At 43.1% G+C, this 19543-nt stretch overlaps 2 protein-coding genes across 2 annotated transcripts in view; one reads left to right on the top strand and one right to left on the bottom strand.

Annotated features, from left to right (window-relative positions):
• Positions 1 to 1195, bottom strand: part of LOC308316713 (uncharacterized protein) — a gene marked incomplete at its 5' end in the record, with an annotated part of 5282 nt that extends 4087 nt beyond the window's left edge. Inside the window, one exon of the mRNA XM_080765433.1 lies at positions 1032 to 1195. Coding sequence (XP_080621559.1) covers positions 1032 to 1195 — 164 coding nt within the window. The remainder of the gene's footprint in view (positions 1 to 1031) is intronic.
• golph3a (golgi phosphoprotein 3a) lies at positions 1088 to 19543 on the top strand. The gene is made up of 4 exons (XM_080765432.1): positions 1088 to 1604; positions 9976 to 10107; positions 11302 to 11416; positions 14691 to 19543. Exons 1-4 carry the CDS (start codon positions 1371 to 1373, stop codon positions 15113 to 15115), a joined length of 906 nt encoding a protein of 301 aa, XP_080621558.1. The 5' UTR covers positions 1088 to 1370; the 3' UTR covers positions 15116 to 19543.

Here is a 19543-nt window from a genome sequence, read left to right as displayed (position 1 = left end):
GTGGCAAAGGGATGAGGGTTGAGTCAGAGTGGGGAGAGGGGGTTTAAGGAGGGAGGAGAAAGAGAAGAGTTTCCTTGGGTTAGAAGTGCAGGTTTGGATTTTGGTGTGGTAGAAGGAGGTTTTAGCAGTGGTTAGTGAGAGGGAGAAGGCAGAGAGGAGTGAGTGAAAGTGGAAGAGATCATCTGGTAGCTTTGTCTTGTGCCACTTCCTTTCAGCTGCCCTGAGAGGTGTTCGTTCCTGGGGGGCGATAGAGAACAATGAGGGTGAGGGGGACTGGTTGTGATATTGAGATAGCATGAAATTCCCATGTGGGGAGAGAAAGGTGAGAGAGATTTAAGACACGGAAATTCCATTTCGGATCCCTGTACCACCCCCCATACCTGTTGAGCGAGGGGTGTGACTGTGTGTGTGTGAATTTGTGTGAAACAGAGAGGGCGGCGGGGGTAGCAGTGTTATCAGGGGTATCACCCCTGCTATGTTATATGTGCATTCAGTGTTAGGCAAGAAGTTACTCAAAAACAGCAATATATTACTTGTTTTGTTTAAAAAGTAACATATTTACATATTACTCCCTGAGAAAAGCAACTTTATTACTTTGCATTTTCAACATTTTCAACATTTTTTCCCCTTTTCTGCTAAAGTCCTCATCCACAACATACGGAATGAATATAAACACTCAAGCCCACAGTACCACCCAAGGCTCATGAAAAATAGTAATGAGTTACTTTTGTAAAGTAGTAACTAATATGTATTACTCATGTGAAAGTACTTTACTTTTGTGTTACTTAAGTTACTTTCCTATATGCACACAGTTTATTTCTCTCTCTCTCTCTCACACACACACACACACACACACACACACACACACACCGCACGCAGCATATCAAGAAGTTATAACAGTGTCATACAGTGACAGATCGTTTATTACGTGTGACAGATCGTTTATTAAGCGCGCGTGCACGCGCGCGTACACACACACACACACACACACACACACACAAACACACACACACACACACACACACAGTCACCTGGAGGACTCGGTGTGCTGAGTGAGTGTGTTGAGTTCCTCCTCAGTGCCACATCCACCTATGTCGTCATCACACACACAGGACGCCATATTGGACATAACATCCAGGCAGACAGTCGGCAGCAGCAGAGCTGTGTTATTATCGTCTAATGTAAAGACATCCATGTTGTAGTCGTTGTCATCCAGGGGGGGAGAAGCAGCAGCACTCTGCCGGGGGGTCTGGGTCACGGATCCGGCGTGTACTCCTGTAGGATCAGCCTTTTAGCTCGTCGTCGGTTCGGTCGGGGCTTTTGGTGTTAGCTTAGCAGCGTTAGCAGCAGCAGCCAGCCAGCCAGCCACCATGTCTTCGTCTGCGTTGACACAGCGGAGCTCGGGCCTGGTGCAGAGGCGGACCGAGGCCTCGCGTAACGCCGCCGCCGCCGACAAGGACAGGGGTTCCGGGGACGAGGACTTCTACGAGCCGCGGGCCGGAGGCGACGAGGCCGGGCTGGACGACGACGACAAGGGGGACAGCAAGGAGACCCGCCTCACCCTGATGGAGGAGGTGCTGCTGCTGGGGCTCAAAGACCGGGAGGTCAGCAGCACACTATACACACACACACACACACACACACACACACACACACACACACACACACACACAACACCATGTTTGTATGTTGTCCTGTGTTTATGTTTTATGTTGAAATGTGTCCGTCATAGCTCGTCAGTTATTACACAGTTGTAGCTTAATGGCTCAGTTGGGAAAGTGTTGTAAAGTGTTTGTTGTTGACGGTGGTGTAAAGTAACTAAGTACATGTACTCGAGTACAAATTTGAGGTATTTATTTTACTTTACTGGAATATTTCCAATTTTCTGTACTGTTACTTCTGAGGCTAATATGGTACCTCAACTCCACTATGATTATTTGACAACTTTAGTTTCGAGTTTGTTGTTGACGTTTCTAGTTTGTTGTTGACGTGAAGTTAGCATTTAGCTTGGTTCGGCTAACACCAAAGTATTGTTGGCCAGAGATAAGGGTTTTTGATTGATTGATTGAAATCTTTATTAACAGTTTGCAGAATTACAGTACATTTCAAGCACAAACTCAATACAAAGACTGTTAACTGTGAGTGGACGACCCAATTAAGCCTTACACTTGTTTACAACAGGGTCCACATTGTTCAATTCATCAAAACATTTAGAGACAAACAAATAGACACTTCTATGTAGTTAAAGAACAGAACAGGAATTCATCATATAGGAAGCGAAAAGGGAAAAAAAATATATACAGTGAGGGGAACAGGGGGATAAAAGAAAAGAAAACGAAAGACAGGGCTGAACTTCTTCCTTGTGGCTCAGCTCAGCAGATATACAAGTTTGTATAGATGATAGATCTGATCTGTTTAGCTGAGTGGCGCTGCTCCGTTTTACACTTTATCTTATCTAAATGATCTTGCCATGTTCTCTGTGTGTCAATATTGAATTTAGGTTTCGCTCGCGGGTGTATAATCCTGTCATATTCGCTGTAAACAAACGCGAAGTTAATAACTCAAAGTAAACGTTTAGTGCAGACAGTGTGGTGATGAGTCGGTGTTTAAAACTGTAAAATCCTTATATTGGGGAGGGTCGAAGACTCGAAGTTGTATTTACATTCTAGTGAGGTTTTTAGTATGTGCAGTAAAACTTTGGCGAGTTCAAGACTCTGCACTGTCCTAAGCAACGACCAAACAAAGTATTTTACTGTATCATGTTATTGTTATGTTGGTACATTTGCACAATCGAATCCACTTTATTGTAACATAACAGGTTTGCATAATATGAGTAACATACGTGAAGTTAGGTAATGAAGGTTATAACTTTATTTTTGTAAGTATAGCTGTAATAAAGTGTAAACTCAACTGTATATTTAAATAACCTGATAGGCTGTGCAAAGAAAAGTATATGACTCTTAGGACCCTCATAATAGAAATAGTGTGGCTTCAACTTCAATATGGATCTGTCTTCATCATGCCAGTCAGCTATGACTGTGATTCTCAAACATTTTCATACCCATGGACCCCTAAATTAATATGTAATTGCCAACAGATCTCCACCTGAAGATATTTGGTGCCAGGGACCCCCATAGGCCCATACAAGGAAATATTATATTATTTATTTCAAGCTTTGATGTTTGCAAGCTTGTAGATTGGCTATATAGGCATGAGGTTAAGTAGTTAAACAGATTTGGATGCTGTTTTAACTCATTTTTGCTGGAGACCCCTGGAACTCCCTCAAGAACCACTGCGGGTCCCCAGACCCCACTTTGAGACCCACACTCTGGTGTGGCATCTGGTGGTCTATGACAGATCTGTGACATAACTCCAAATTTAGACAAGGACTTGGCACGATTACAGCCCCATTTACTTTATTATGAAATATGGCCTACTACTGGAAGCCTGCATTACAAGGTTTGGCGCTGATCGGTCAAGTGGTTTGCGCAGGGGTGGCTTGTGGTGGACATTTTTCTCAAGATTCTATTTTTGCCATCGACATTTGTTGACAAACACTAGCCAGAAATAACCATTACATGCATGCAACTCTGAGAGTGTACAAATTGCATTCTTTTGTCCACAAAATACAACCTTTGAGAACCACTACCAGTCATCATCATAGTTAATCAGTGTCATACATATTCTGAAAAAAACCTGGGAGACTGACTGACATTCAGTAACGGGGCTTATGATCAAAATAAGAGCATTATGATGGTGCGTAAAAACAAAATCAAAACAATTATGCCTCGGACCAGGCCAGGTCTTGCCACAGACACATTTGTCTGTGTACAGAAATACCTTCATGAACCCTGGGAGATTGCGAGATTGAGTCTGGACACACAGACATAGACAGCTAGCCTCTTGCTGAGCCACACTATAAGAACACAGCATCGATATATAGTTATATACATATGTGTATATTGATGCTGTGTTCTGTGGCTCAGGAGGTTGAGAGCGGCCGCTCAGGGACCTGGAAGGCTCCCCAGAGTTACTGTCGGTGTCTTTCAGCAAGACACTGAAGCAGGCTGGTGCCTTGCATGGTTTCCCAGCCATCCATGCATGAATGGGTGAATGTTATGCACAATCATTGTAAAGCACCTTGGATAAATAACCTATATAAATTGACCATACATTGGTGTTAGTGCTGCAAAAATTGGCCAAAAATGACAGTCGAATATTCCTTTTAAATACCCACGTGGGTTCGAACCATTCACATATCATTATATTTACACCAATACAACAGGAGACATAACCAACTGTGTAGATATATTTATTCAACACAAACCTGTCTTAAAAAATAGACCAGGATTTTTAGACCATCCTATAACGCACACAGCCTTATCAAAATGAGGCATGGAGGCAGCATTAAGTTGGAATCATTCATTTGAGTGAGCCCTGACAAAAACTTGAACAATAGGCTACAATATTTTCTTAAAAACTTTGCTCTTTACTGACCAGCCAAAGTGCTTCCATACGGCGCTTCTAAGATTGCGAGGAGGAAGAACTGTCTGCCTCTGCTGCCATCATTCATGCTGCTGATACATGGCTCGCTTGTCTGAGACTCTGAGTGTGGTGTTGTGTTAGGTTCCTTGTTTCAGTCGTATAATGCGGAAGCAGGAAACTGTGATCTCGCAACAACTGCTCATTAAGTTTACATGCTGTCACTCCCGAGGCTTTTTTGTATTATTCAAACCTTCATTTGTTATAGTCGAGTATTCTTTTATTTTATATATTCAAATATTCCTTCGAATATAGAATATTCGTCTGCAGCACTATTTTTTGGTGTACTGAGTCGGGTCACTGTCGGGTCAAAGCAGTTTATGTCAAAAGTGTTACTTTTCAGGAAATGTAAAAAAAAAGTTATCTCAGTCAAACACGGTTCCGTTTTTATGAAAACCCAAGACACGCTCAACTATAACTTTAACAATGTGGCACATTGTGAACTCGTAGATTGGCAAATGTTGCTACAGTTCAAGCCGGTCAAGGTTGTACTTTATTGTTACATCTTCTTGTGTACAGGTACGTAAGAGTAAAACTTATTTTAGTTTGGCTTCCTTCAGACAATGGCACCAGCATAGATGGCGTAACATTCAAAACAACGAAAAACACAGCAAGCACAGCAAACAAAGAAAAAGAGTGCCAGAAAGAGCAATCAAAAAGGAAAGTGACATTCTTGTATGGCGAAAGTAGGACATCAATTTATGAAGAAAAACATACCGGTAAATGAAAATATTGAGATGCATGGTTTCTGCCTGACGGCAACCATACCGTTTAGTCTTGAAATGCACCTTCCCTAGATTACTGAGGTGGGATGATTATAATCTTATTTTATTCTTCCAACATTGTAAGTCAATGCCATGGGGCTCAAGTCAGTGTCATAGATGAGCAGTGATGTTTGGTTTCAGACAGTGTGTAGTGGGTATCCCTCCAGGACCGTGGATCTTCTTAAAAATAATGTTTAGTTTAACTAATAGTTTGGACTAATTGTACTCTTATTCAATTATTCAATTCTACATGGTTATAATCATCATGGTTATATTTGAAAAAGTGTCAGCAAATCAGTCATCAAGGATCATCTAGTTGGGTCGTTTCTGATGACCGCGGAGAGCGAAGGTCAGTTTCTCTGTGGATCTATGAAGGTTTAAGGAACAAATTGAGCCCCCATGCCCCTCGCAAAAATGTGAGCAAAAGTTGTGAGAGCCCCCAAATCCATATGGCCACCATTAACAACCAACAACCTGTTAACCCATTTTGGGTGGGAACCCCTTTTGGTGTTTTAAACATTGTTATAATTTAGCTATTGAAAAATAGCAGATCTAAGGGCTCATAGCGCGCTACGAGCTTGTAGGTCTGCTATCGTAAAAATGTAGTGCAAATGTTTGAATATACTGTATATTCTTTCAAAGTGAATGTTTTTAACTTACCTGAGGTGAGGGGCATGGGGGCTCAAATTGTTTCTTAACCCTCATAAATTCACTGATAAACCGTGTGTGTGTGTGTGTGTGTGTGTGTGTGTGCGCGCGCGCAGCACCACAAGTTCTGCACTTCTGCAGCTGCAACAATTGGAATTTGCATCAAAGCCAGAATAAAAAAAGACTTTATTTTCTTAACATGCGTATATATATATTACAATCTACGCAGTGATAGTCTGGCTTAAAAATTGTGGCTAGAGCCAGAGGCTTTAAAATAGTGGGTTGATTGATTCACAGTTCACATAGGACTGTTGACGACGACAGACGCTGTTTCATCGTGTGAGCAGCGAGCGCAGCATAGAGTTCATACTACAGACTTATAAAGGATAGAGAGCGGGCCAGGTGAGCGGTTGTTTACTTCCTGCTTGCCCATGTGCAATGTGCATAGCGTGCAGAGTTGACGGCCAAGATGGTCGAGGGGAGACAGGCTTCCGTGAGCTGCTGGCATTTCACAAATCATCATAACGTTTTTGAACATCTTTTGGTATGTGGGGGGGTCGGATCATCAACATAATGGAATTAATTCTGTACTGACCATATATGGAGCGTGTCTTGAGTGTACAGGGTTTGATGAGGTCAGATCACCATATGGGGTGGCAGAACAGGTCAGCTCCATATAAGGAGATCTAAGGGTGGCAGCGGGGGGGGGGGGGGGGGGGGCAGTGTCTTGAGTGTACAGGCTTTGATGAGGTCCCAGGTAGGGCCGGGCCTTAATTTTCGGGCCTGTTGAGAACTCCACTAATAACTGTGGGGCCGATAGTCCGATACCTGTTCTGAATGAACAGGTATCGGTCAAAAGGGAGACAACGAAGAGGAAGGACAGGTGGGGAAGGTATTACCGGTGTTGATGTGCCCCGGTTAAACGGTGGAGAATTTCTTAGGAAACCATGCGAGGCACCAACCTGCACATCGGGAGCAATTAAGGGTTCATAGTCTTGCTCAAGGACACTTCGACACTGACTTTGGGGGAAGCCCGGGATCAAACCGGGAAACTTGTTGCTCCCATCGGCCGCTCTACCGGCCACTCTACTCCTGAGTGGCTAAACGGTGTATGTTTATATAAGGAATACTATTTGAATAATAATGAATCATGTTTACTAAAGGATGCAGCTATCAGTGGCCTGGCGTAGTCGTAGTGTGGCAGTCACGGCAGTGAGACAGCCTGGACTTTCCCTTCACCATTGCTGTTGGTTTACATTGTTCCCCAACAGAAAGGGGATAGCCTAGCCTCCCTTGAGTGCATCACCTGTGTGAGATGTAGGTGAGAGATAAGCATGGCAGACAAACTGCTCACACAACTACAAGTCTATGACTATGACACAAACCCTTTGTTTGTGTTTTTCCGTGACACACTGGGCTCTACTCTACTCTACTTAACAAACGTTGATGATAACGGTTAAGACTTAAAAGAATGATGTGTGATAAAACTCCATTCCATTCACAATAAGCTAGGACTTTGTAAAAGAGTTGCTGTAAAAAAGTTCAGTTTCTATCCGGCTTCCTTCTACCACTTGGACAGGTTGATTTTATTGTTTTAATTTAGTCGTGTTGCTGACAGAATATGTCTACTGTTTGAGCACGTTTTTCTTTCATATTCCAAATAATTTGATGTGTAGCGTTTGTAAACCTGTTAGTAAAAAGATGGCTCATGGTGAAACTATACTTGGTTCTTTAGCGGGCACTCATCAGTTTGAACCTCGTGACAACATATATTGGTCTTTCTGTACCTTTACACAATATATTTTTAATTGGAAATACATTTTCAGATGTGGAAATTGCTAGAATATACAGTACTTGAATTGTACTTAAACATTCTGTGACAGCATTGAGCGCTACCCCTCCCGTGCCGGGGATTTCAGCCGGACGTTTTATTTTGAACAGCCCAAAAGTATTTATCGGATCTTCCGCTAAATAGAAAATCAAATTTGGCACAGGTGGGTTCACTACCTAAACACGAGAAATCTCGTGACTTGCACAGATTGAGTTTTGCTTTAGTTTACATGATACAAAAAACACTATCCATGACTAAAAGTGTTTTATAAAATCATTGATGTTTTCTCACTTGAAAACATGAACGTTGGAAATAAACGGAACCAATGGTTCCGTTTATTTCCTGTTGGCAGTGACTGTGACTATTCAGTAGCAGACAGGAAATAAATAGTTAAGGATAGTTAAGGATGATTTAACTTTTAAAACATAGTATAATAAGGTACTGGATCGCACACAGTGGCAAGAGTCGATTAAAAAAAAAAAAGAATCCCCCTACATTGGCTACATAATAACTGAAAGACGGATGTTTCGGCTATCCAGCCTTCATCAGTTTGAGGAGTTGAGTGTGCCAGTTTCTTTTCAACAGGTGCACATGATCATCATCACTGCTGCTCACCTCACGACCACGCCTGGGGGATGACTGCAGACTGGGAGTGGCATGTTATTAGCTAACAAAGTCACTGAGGACATAAGCATTATGTTATGCTTTAGCTATTGAAAAATAGCAGATCTACAAGCTCATAGCGCGCCACCGAGTGGCGCGCTATGAGCTTGTAGGTCTGCTATTTTTGAAAGATCGAAGAACGACTGGCACAGAAAACTGTCAGGATGTAGAAGACATTTTTAGAATCTGATCTCAGGTCAAAATGGGTTCAGGTAATGGGCGTTGCCGGTGGCGCCACTCACAAGAAAGGAGACGTGTTACATTCTTGACTTCATTCAGTATTTCTACCACACAAAAATAAAGTTGAAGGGAATTTGTAACCCACCTTAAAATGTTAAATGTTTCAATATTTAATTTTGCTCATTTATATTTCCATTTGTACAAGTTTAGCTGTCGAGGTTAAATGGCATGGGTTCCGTTCACAAACATTGAAAAAGCCTAGGGAGATGTTTCATACACATGTATGGGCGACTGTGGCTCAGGAGGTAAAGCAGGTCGTCCAATGATCCTTGGGTTGGCGGTTCGAATCCCGGCTCCTCCTGGCTACATGTCGAAGTGTCTTGCCCAAGGACACTTTGCTCCCGATGTGCTGGTTGGTACCTTGCATGGCTTCCGCTGCAATCGGTATATGAATGGGTGAATGTAATGCACAATCTATGTAAAGCGCCTTGGATAAAGGCGCTATATATAAATGCACCATTTACCATGTAACAGCGTAGTCAGTTGCTCTGCTCCTAATATAATCTATCCACCAGACTGCTATAACCACTCCAGACTTTTTAGTTTGTTGCCTCCCTGGTGCGTTTTAACTTTTCATAGGTGCGCCAGCATAATTATTAAGTTACACGCACACATACACAGAGTGAGTAAACCTGGCTGAGTCATGTGGCCCACAGGGCGGGAGAATTTCACCTGTTTCTGTAGCGTAGTGGCGGGGCTCCACCGGGCGCGTTGCGTCTCCGGCGCGTGCGTCAAAAAACGAACCGGGGCAAATGTAATGCAGTCACGCAACGCAACAACGGGCAGTGGAGCCACCCTTCATTGATTTTAGGGAACATTCCCTGACGGTGACTAAGACGCGACGCTGACGCGCCCCGTGGAGCCCCGGTGTAAGGCAGCTTGATGTACAAGTCACGGGGACTTACCCCCAATCCAACCCTTGAGGCTGAGTGCCAAACAGGGAGGCACGGGGTCCCTTTGGTATGACCCGGCCAGGGAATTGAACCCCGACCTCCCAGTCTCAGGGAGGACTAGTCTCTAGACCACCGAGCTGGTCGGCCCACGAACACACACACACACACACACACACACACACACACACACACACACACACGCTACAGAATACGCTGCACTGGTTCCGACCAATGACAATGTTTCGTTGCACTGGACGGAATGAAATAAGATGGCGACAACAAAACCTGTCTAGGCAAAAAATGTACGCCAGTTAATCCAGTTTGACTGCCTAGTGAAATTCAGCCGCCCCTGTGGACAAACGTGTGGCTCTTGTGTGTGTGTTTTGAATGGCAGGGCTACACGTCTTTCTGGAACGACTGCATCTCTTCGGGTCTGCGTGGCTGCATGCTCATAGAGCTGGCCCTGAGAGGACGGCTGCAGCTGGAGGCCTGTGGCATGAGGAGGAAAAGCCTCCTCGCCAGAAAGGTATGTACGCCTAGGGAGTGGGGGAAAAAAAGGTGTGTGTTGTGTGTTGTGTTGTGTGTGTGTGTGTGTGTGTGTGTGTGTGTGTGTGTGTGTGTGTGTGAGAGAGTGAGAGAGAGAGAGTGAGTGAGTGATTAGCAATCCAGTCAAACCCTAGTCCAAACACACAGACTTCATTATTTGTCTGGCCATAGGGTGCACATTTCTAATTGTGCTACTGTTAGTGTTATCTACTACAAATACTATTAACATTGAGTGACTGGAGTTTCGTCCAGCAGTGAAATGTCCCTTTTCTAAAAAATGTCTTCTACATCCTGACAGTTTTCTATACTGACCTGAGATCAGATTCTAAAAATGTCAGTCGTTCTTTGATTTTTCAAAAATAGCAGACCTACCTAGATCTGCTATTTTTCAATAGCTAAATCATAACATAGTGCTAACACCAAAATGGGTTAAAGCCTGAGTTATAAGCCCTCCCCCCTGTAACTAAACGGACCTGAAACGAATGTCGAGTGAACTCTCATGTCAACATTATTATAAATATAAACTGTAAAGTTTTAATATACAGAGAGTTTACAGACTTGACGGCAACCGTTAAGAATCGAGTGCATCAACTGTGCTGGTGGATCTTGTGAGATCGGGGTACACGTTGCTGCGTCATCAAGCTTTGCAAATGCATGGCGAGGATTTGCAGAAACTAAAGCTGTGGTAATATCCATGCGGGTACAGGAGGACGGAAGGTTGCTTTTAATTTTAATTACGTTTTTCATTTTAACCCATTTTGACCTGAGGACGATTCTACAAATGTCTTCTAAATCCTGACAGTTTTTTTGAAAACCTCATGTTTCTGTCAGTCGCTCTCAAACATTTTCACGTCAAGAACCCCCAAAAATATATGTATTTGGCCGCCGACCCCCCATCTGAAAACATGTTGTTCCAGGGAAAGCAAAAAAATAGCAGACCTATAGCAGACCCTAAGCTTGTAGCGCGCCACTCGGTGGCTTGTAGATCTGCTATTTTTCAATAGCAAAATTTTAACGTAATGTTTAAAACACCAAAAGGGGTTCCCGCACCCAAAATGGGTTTTAAACAAATGTGTTGCTATGTATTGGCAACACAACGGCTACCGGATTGAAAGGTCTAACGAGGACAAGTGGACAAGTGTTCCAGGTGTAAACGTTATCCTTGCTGTTGCAGGTGATCTGTAAGTCAGACGCTCCGACGGGGGACGTGCTCCTGGACGAAGCCCTGAAACACGTCAAAGAGACCCAGCCACCGGAGACGGTGCAGAGCTGGATAGAACTCCTCAGTGGTGAGTGCAAGCATTTTATATTAAAGGTAGTGATATTTTTAAGCAATATTGCACGAGAGGGTGTGGTTTAACGTGATTATTGCCACGACAGTGATGCGGTCAGGGACGAGACGTAGTCGAGTTTCCGCAAGCATCACTGAAGTGTTGAACAGTTAACCCTTAACACTAAGATATATAATTATGACAGATGTAGTCACTACGACCACAAATGTCCCAAGAAACTAGCTAGCCTAGCCACCGAGTTTGCTAGAGCTCTGGGAGAACAGAGCAGCTGAATTATTTGTTTTGATTAGGTGGTGAATGGTGCTGGTTTAATCCACGGCTAGAAGGCTGTTTCAACCAATAGGATTGCTTCCTCGAAACGACCTGTGGTATAATTTTGATTATAAATAAAGTGAATGCTCTATGTTGTGATATACAGGTGTGCTTTATAGTATTTGTTCGGTAAAATATGTGACACAGGCCAGCACTTTGGTCCTCAACTCGATTTTTACAGATTACAGATTATTACAGATTATTAAAGTACAGAATGTAAGCTTTCATATGATGTATCATTCAATGAAATTGGACAATAATTGAAGGAGATATGACCATCTAAAACTTGTTGAAACAGATAAAAGATACAGATGCAAAGTAGAGAAATTTCCCTTCAAAGATTCTTCAGATTTTAGCACCTCTGGAATGGGTGTGACAATAGATGCTTGTCCACACCCCTAATGTCTTGCATAATCACTCCCCCACCCACTAATCACTCCCCCACTAGGTTACCTGTCAATGACAGTTGAGTGGACACACTGTTTTACTTGAGTTAAAGTAAAGAAATGTAGTACTAAGTTGTTTAGTGTATGTTTTGTAATAATACAATCTAAAAAGTAACTAGTAGGCTAACTGAGTTTTCAATGGATATAGGCTATGTAGTTTTAGACCAATGCTTTTACATTGTGTTGTAAATAGCTGCAGTAGGCTACACCATTTTATATACTTTAAGCAATCAAAGTCAGACAATTGACCCAGTATTTTAGATAAATAAAACCGACGCATCAGGCTATGATGCGTTGTGCGCTTGTAGATTTGCTATTTTTAATAAACATCCGTTCACATGCCTGGTTTCTATTTAGTGTGCAAGGCTTACATCCGGTCTAAAGCCCACCCACTGTATGCGCTGATTTCCATACACAATCCGTATCCTCCCCTCACCGGATGTTGAATTAACAGTACTAACGGACATATTTTGACGTTATGATTTAAAGAAAAGACGAGTGGTTTTGGCTCTTTGCGTGTGGTGGAGAAAAAAAAGAAGCAACGCGCAACACTCTTCCATGGCTATGAAGCAATACCAACGGGCAATGTTTCATTAGTTTTATACATTTTAGGAGTGAAAACATGTGTTTAGTAACACACAACACACAGACAGCTAGCTAACTAGGCTAGCTAGCTGATAGCCTGTTGTTGTGTGATGGTGGAAGTCTATTCTCCAGGCTGGGAAGCGTATTTGAGTAGCTACGTGGTTTTGTTTATTTTCCTGTAAAGTATAACCCAAAAGCTCCTTCATACTATAGCCATGTTTACAAACACAGAAGCACGCTAATGGGCGGTGACCAGAGCGTGAAACCTCAGGACAAAGAGATCCCAGACCAATCGAAAACAACATGCAAATCTCAGAACTGCGCTTCCCTGGCCCCAAAACATTGTTAAAAAACAAGCCTACTTTGACATATAAATGTATACGTTTAATTTGCCCAAATGAACAATCTGTTGGAATAAAAACCTTCTTCAACATTCAAACTATGTTAATATGAAAAAAAAAGAAAATCACATAAAAAAAAAAAACGATTTTATTTAGACCATTTCGACCATTTCATTCTGGCGAGTTGAGGACCAAAGTGCTGGCCTGTGTCACATATGAAAATATACCTGAAAATATATTTCCGGTTTACTAACGAGTTGGAGAGGCAGGAACTGTTACTGAACTAACACTATTTAACACTTATTTTAACAAAAGAACATCAGTTACACCACCTCCAACCACATGGACAGAACGCTATAGAGCTCCGAAGGAGCATTGGTCAAAACAACAAAAGAAGTGTTGTAAAACCTGCCGTTTTTTTCTACTTTTCTAATTCTTTGTTTGGCCCAAAACATTGTGTTTATTGTCATGATTTGTCACGACAAGAGTCAGCTTTGTCCGCGGCGTAAACGTCTTTAAGTAAATACTTTCTGAAAAGTCTATGAGGAAAATTAACGGGGATTTATTTTCCGGGTCTCTCGAGGGGGCGGGACTGCGGCGCTCTATTCTTTGGCCAAAATAGCCCTTTTTGCCCTTTTCTACACCAAAATGCTTTGGCGAAAGCAGCAGATCTACAACATCACAAAGGTTTTGTGAGTTTATAGATTTTCACTAAATGTTATGCCATGTTGAGGAAAGGGATGTTGGAGCTTCATGTGGTTAATATAGGCCGATAACACTCTAATGTGTCACTACTGGAACGACAGTACTTTTTGTGGTTAACAGTAAGTACTCTTTCCAATTTAATAACACTGTTACACTTTGCTGAAATGTAAATGGTCTTGTTACTTTATGTGAAAAGAGCAAACGACGATTTATCTTCAGACTTCTACTCTCACACTAGCCCAGTGGTTGCTAAACTTTATTGCCTGTGACCCAAAAGAGAAATGAGACGTTTGCCAGGTACCCAAACTAGTGGAAATAGCAGATCTCCAACGTGTCGCTAAATGTAGGAAAGGAAAATGGGATTTTACTGGAGTCGACTCGTGACCCATACAAATTGGCCTGTGACCCACACATTGGTTCTGACCCAGTGTTTGGGGACCAGTGTCTGTGACATGTCTGGACGGGAACCCCTCTCGGTTTTTTTAAGCATTATGTTATACTTTAGCTATTGAAAAATAGCAGATCTACAAGCTTATAGCGCAGCACTGTAGCAGCACAGCAGCTTGTAGCTTTGCTAGCTTTGCTGCACTGTGGTGCAGATCTTTGAATATATATATATATATATATATATATTCTTTCAGAGCGAACGTTTTTAACTCAAATCTCTGCTTCTGGGGGGTCCCTGGAACAACATATTTTCAGATGGGGGGGGGGGGGGGGGGGGGGTCCGTGGCCAAACAGATAATTCCTTGTCATGAGAAACAATTGAGCACCACTGACGGAAACAGTTTTTCAGAAATGTGTGTTGTTTCTTTTTTTTTTTTTTAATCGTCCTCATGTCTAAATGTGTTAACTGGTTGTGTCCCGCCCGTGTTCCAACAGGGGAGACGTGGAACCCGCTGAAGCTCCACTACCAGCTGAGGAACGTGCGCGAGCGTCTGGCCAAGAACCTGGTGGAGAAGGGCGTTCTGACCACGGAGAAGCAGAACTTCCTGCTGTTCGACATGACCACGCACCCGCTGACCAACAACACCATCAAGCAGCGGCTCATCAAGAAGGTCCAGGAGGCCGTGCTGGACAAGTGGGTGAACGACCCGCACCGCATGGACAAGAGGCTGCTGGCGCTCATCTTCCTGGCGCACTCGTCGGACGTGCTGGAGAACGCCTTCGCGCCGCTCCTCGACGAGCAGTACGACCTGGCCATGAAGCGCGTGCGGCAGCTCCTGGACCTGGAGCCCGAGGGCGAGAGCACCAAGGCCAACACCAACGAGCTGCTCTGGGCCGTGGTCGCTGCCTTCACCAAATGAAGACGCACGCACGCTCCCCCCCCCCCCTCCCCCCGCGCGCTCGTGCGTGCGCCAACTTAACCCCGGAAAACATCGGTTTTGACGGTGAAATTGTCGGTTGGGATCAGCCCTGAGCATTAACCGGAGTCCCGGGGTTTCCACGAGGTGGCATATACCAATTTCCTGTTCCGGGGTCCAGTGTCCCCCATAGCTTAGTTTGATTGGCTTGGCAGCAAGTCTGCTGCTAAGCCAATCAAATGAAGCTGTGGTAAAAAAAAATGAAGGGGAACAGTGAACTGGTGTGCCACCTGTGGAGACCCAGTGGCTACAGTCATGCGCAGAGTCTATTGGCGACCCCTGGTGGCAGGGATGGGTATGACAGCATATTGGAGAAGGTGGAGAGACACGAGTGCTGGCCCTAAGGGTAGTGACTTGAATACCTTGAGTTTACCCCCTTGCCTCAGCTTTTCGGAATGGGCTGCTCCTTATAACACCCCCTTTTCTTTCTCTCTCTTTTATTTTTCCTCCTCTATTCTCCTCCTTGTAGATAAATCTCATTTGTCCCTCATGTCCCCCCCCACCTCTTTCTTTCTGCCAGATGTGTGATTTCGGCGCTCTCACTTTTTTTTTGTTGCTCTAAGGATAAATGACCAGGACTTCTCTTCAAACTTTTGAATCATTTGGGCGGGGGCAATGGTTTGGATATCAGACACGCTGAAATGGAGACGTCGATTCATTGTCTTTCTTTCTTTCTTTCTTTTTTTTTTCTTCTTTTCTTTTGTCACATCTAATGTTTCTTCAGTATGTTTGTATGCTATCATCTACTCAAGGTAACTAGCTAACTCACTTCAAGATATATTAATCATCAACAGGTGATTTATATATTAATCATCAACAGGTGATTTATACTGAGTGGTGTGCTGCTGTCCCGTGGCGATCTACAAGCTCACAGAGCGTCGCTGTGCGACCCGTTGTGAGCTTGAAGATCGGCTGTTTTTTTTTTTTGGAGCGAGACGACGCACGGAGCTACAAGGCCTTACAGATTCATGGGCATGACAGGGCATAGATAACCATATATAGCAAGGACATACTAGCAAGCTCTTCTGGTAAGCCTCGATGCAGCTCTCTTCTGCCTAAACATGCTTGGAGGATTTCTGTTTTTGAGATTTTACTATCCTTGTTTATACTCGCTGCTCCTACGATGGTGTTTGGCCCCGTTGAAAACCGGTCCCATGGTACTGTACGGTTGTTTTGGAAACATACAGGTACAGGAAACACTGTTGAAATATAAATGGAAGTCTAGGTTTCCCAGGTTGTAATGGGGGACCTTAGTCTTTTAAATGGCAATGTCGGAGTGGATTTCAACAAAGGCAAAGTGCGTCCCAAGTGTAATTGACACTATGTTGTTTGACATATGCTGAATTATCAGTTGGCCTTAGCTTTGTCCTGGATCCAGCCCCGTGGCCAAGTTTGATACTTCTAACAGGAGGAGGTAGAGATTTGGGTTGTGTTGGTTAATAGTTATGATGCTTGAACTACACCATTTGGCGAGATAGTTTTAGGAATTAATAGTTCAAAGATAAGTGTCCTCATTGACTTACATGTGTATAGTGAAACTACTCTCAAAGTAAGTCTTAAGCACAAACCTCCCAGTCCGGGATTTATTCCTAAAACAAGTTACTGGAATATAACGTATATATATTCTCAAAATCAGCGTGGTTTAAAAGGGTGACTTTGTGAGCTGTATCACTGTATCAATAACAATGCGATCCGATTTATTATCAACGGAGTGATATGTCTCGCCAGTTGGACTAGTTATATCATGACCTGGTAATTACACACATACTACGGCACAGAGTCCACAAGTCCAAATGCACCTAAAGAAGAATGATCTTGTGAGTCGCGGACTGTTCCGGCAGACTGGTAATTACACAACCCAAGCCTCTACCAATATCCTTGTGCTTTAATAACCAACAGGCACTTAGAGATTCCTTGGCACGGGCGGTGGGATTCATACAGCTTCACCAGTGTACTGGTGTGGCTTTGCTTCTGTCATTAAGTTCCTTTACTTCCATGGTTTTCACTCGCGAAACCAATTGTCTACCCAACGGCTCTATATCAAGCATGTTATTATAGGCAAAAATGATGAACACAAATAGCAGATCAACAAGCTCACGACGACAACGTGTCACTTGGTGGTGCTTGTAGTTCTGCTGTTTTCTTTGTCACGCAACACAACACCCCCGTGTGACAAAGTATGAAATAGGGCTTAAAGTGGTTAATGAGGTTTTATATGGATGGGGCTGAATGCAGACTAAAAGGGCCTACGTTGGTTTCTTGGTTGCACAGCAAAATCCACAATGTTAAACGCCTTTATTTATTTAGACCAAGAACATCAACTCAAATGGCATGCGCATATATAATAAGCCATTCAAACTCTTTTTTTTCTTCTTCTTTTTTAAACAAAAGATCGAAAATTGCGGATATAAATAAATTGAAACATTTCACTGCTCAGTCACTGATGCTGATATGTGTAGTTATTGTGTATACTGTAGTATACTTTGATACTTCATTAGAGTTTACGAACATGAGCAGACGTCTGTCCAGAGACTGTTCCCAGAGCTGACCAGGAGAGCCGTCTCAGCAGCCAGGGTGGTTTAACACCGTTTTTACCCTAAAGTCAATTGATTACGAACAATGTGGATCTTGCTGTTTTGTCCGTGTCCAGTTGTGCGTGAAAGTTCAGTGACAATTAAAACCCTGCACTCGTTAAACAACTCTTTAACCAGTTAAACCCCAGCATCCGTATTGTGGAGAAAGCCGTCGCAAAACACACGACGTGGCTAAACCTTTCCCCACAATAACGGACAACTGAAGAGCCCTGGTATAGAGCCCTGGGGGACTCCGGTCAACCACATATAGGCTTTAAGTGGTTAAATGCACAAGGGGCGGCCTCAACTCGGCATTCAGTCGCCGACCGACGCTCTATAGAAGTTGGGAACTGGTTTTATTTTTGTAAACCTTTTTTTTTATATATTCAAGATGCATTATCCGACGTTTTGTTTGTGCGCACTCCAATGTCTGAATAAAACAATCAAAGGATGGGGTCACATTCCAGTTCTTAATGTATATAGTTACCCCCCCCAAACCCCCCCCCCCCCCCCCCTGCTCGGTCTTGGTTAGCTAGGTATCCTGAACACAAATGTGGCTGAGCTCACATGTTTGCTTTAGAGCTGGCCACTCAGAACTGTGGCCGTTCGCTCTGCCTGTTAAAAGTGGGCTTTTCCAAGTCTCTTTCTCCTCTTTTCCACTACGAGAGCTAACCCATTCTGACCTGAGATCAGATTCTAAAAAATGTCTTCTATACATCCTGACAGTTTTCTGGAAAAGCTATGTTTCTACTTTCTATGTCAGTAGTTCTTCGATTTTTCAAAAATAGCAGACCTACATGCTCGTAGCGCGCCACTCGGTGGCGCGCTATGAGCTTGTAGATCTGCAATTTTTCAATAGCTAAATTATAACGGCGCTAACACCAAAAGGGGTTCCCACCCAAAATGGGCTACGTGAACCACGCCATGAAACGTATTTCACAGTTTCTTCTGGATCCGTTACGATGTGCGTTACAGCTCGCTTTCAGATCATATGGTTCTGGATCCGTTACGATGTGCGTTACAGCTCGCTTTCAGATCATATGGTTCTGGATCCGTTCCGATGTGCGTTACAGCTCGGTTTCAGATCGTATGGTTCTGGATCCGTTACGATGTGCGTTACAGCTCGGTTTCAGATCATATGGTTCTCCTAACCTGGTTATGATGGAAACTTGAAAAACAAAAAGACATGGCAGAACTTCACACGTTCTGGAACGTTTCAGATCACAGAAGGTTCCGGGTTACACTTACACTGTAGTGGAAAAGAGCCATTTCTCTCCTCTCTGTTCTGTTCTGCTCTCAGTATCTCTTTCAAGCAGTTCACAGTTTGTGTTCCAATACGAACTGTCGAGAAAGCCTTTTTTTGACCAATCATATCTTGCTCTTAATTTCATATTGCATGATTTTTACAAATTTTATTTTTTTCCCCTCAAATGCTTAAATGTTAATTTGTAACATTTGTTTTGTTACTTTCTTTTGTTTTTCTCCTTTTTTCTTTTAATCCATTTGTTTTGTTACGTTCTTTTGTTTTTTTTAAATCCATGTATATTGTAAAAGGCTTTTTTTAGTGTATAGCTGCATTCACGTAACGTATGTAGCAAGGACTTGGGAGTCTGTCAACTGATTCTGGGGGAAAAGAGGTGATCTAGAATGTTTACATGTCTGACGCATCACCTGGTTGAGTAGGAGAGTATGGTAGATAATGTACCTGTCATCTTCATAATTAAAGGGACCTCTAATCTGTGTATTTTCTTTTACCATAAAAAAAAATAAACAAAGAGCTTGGAAGTGCCTAATCATA

Source organism: Protomyctophum bolini (genome assembly GCF_963924005.1).
Source record: "Protomyctophum bolini genome assembly, chromosome: 6".
NCBI lineage: Eukaryota > Metazoa > Chordata > Actinopteri > Myctophiformes > Myctophidae > Protomyctophum > Protomyctophum bolini.
This window is presented reverse-complemented; position numbering and strand designations above follow the sequence as displayed.

Excerpts from the sequence above, each read along its gene's own strand:
- golph3a (XM_080765432.1), top strand. The coding sequence starts at position 1,371 with ATGTCTTCGTCTGCGTTGACACAGCGGAGCTCGGGCCTGGTGCAGAGG. Across the intron at positions 1,605-9,975 it reads TGGGGCTCAAAGACCGGGAG|GGCTACACGTCTTTCTGGAA; the intron begins GTCAGCAGCACA and ends TTTGAATGGCAG. Across the intron at positions 10,108-11,301 it reads AAAGCCTCCTCGCCAGAAAG|GTGATCTGTAAGTCAGACGC; the intron begins GTATGTACGCCT and ends TTGCTGTTGCAG.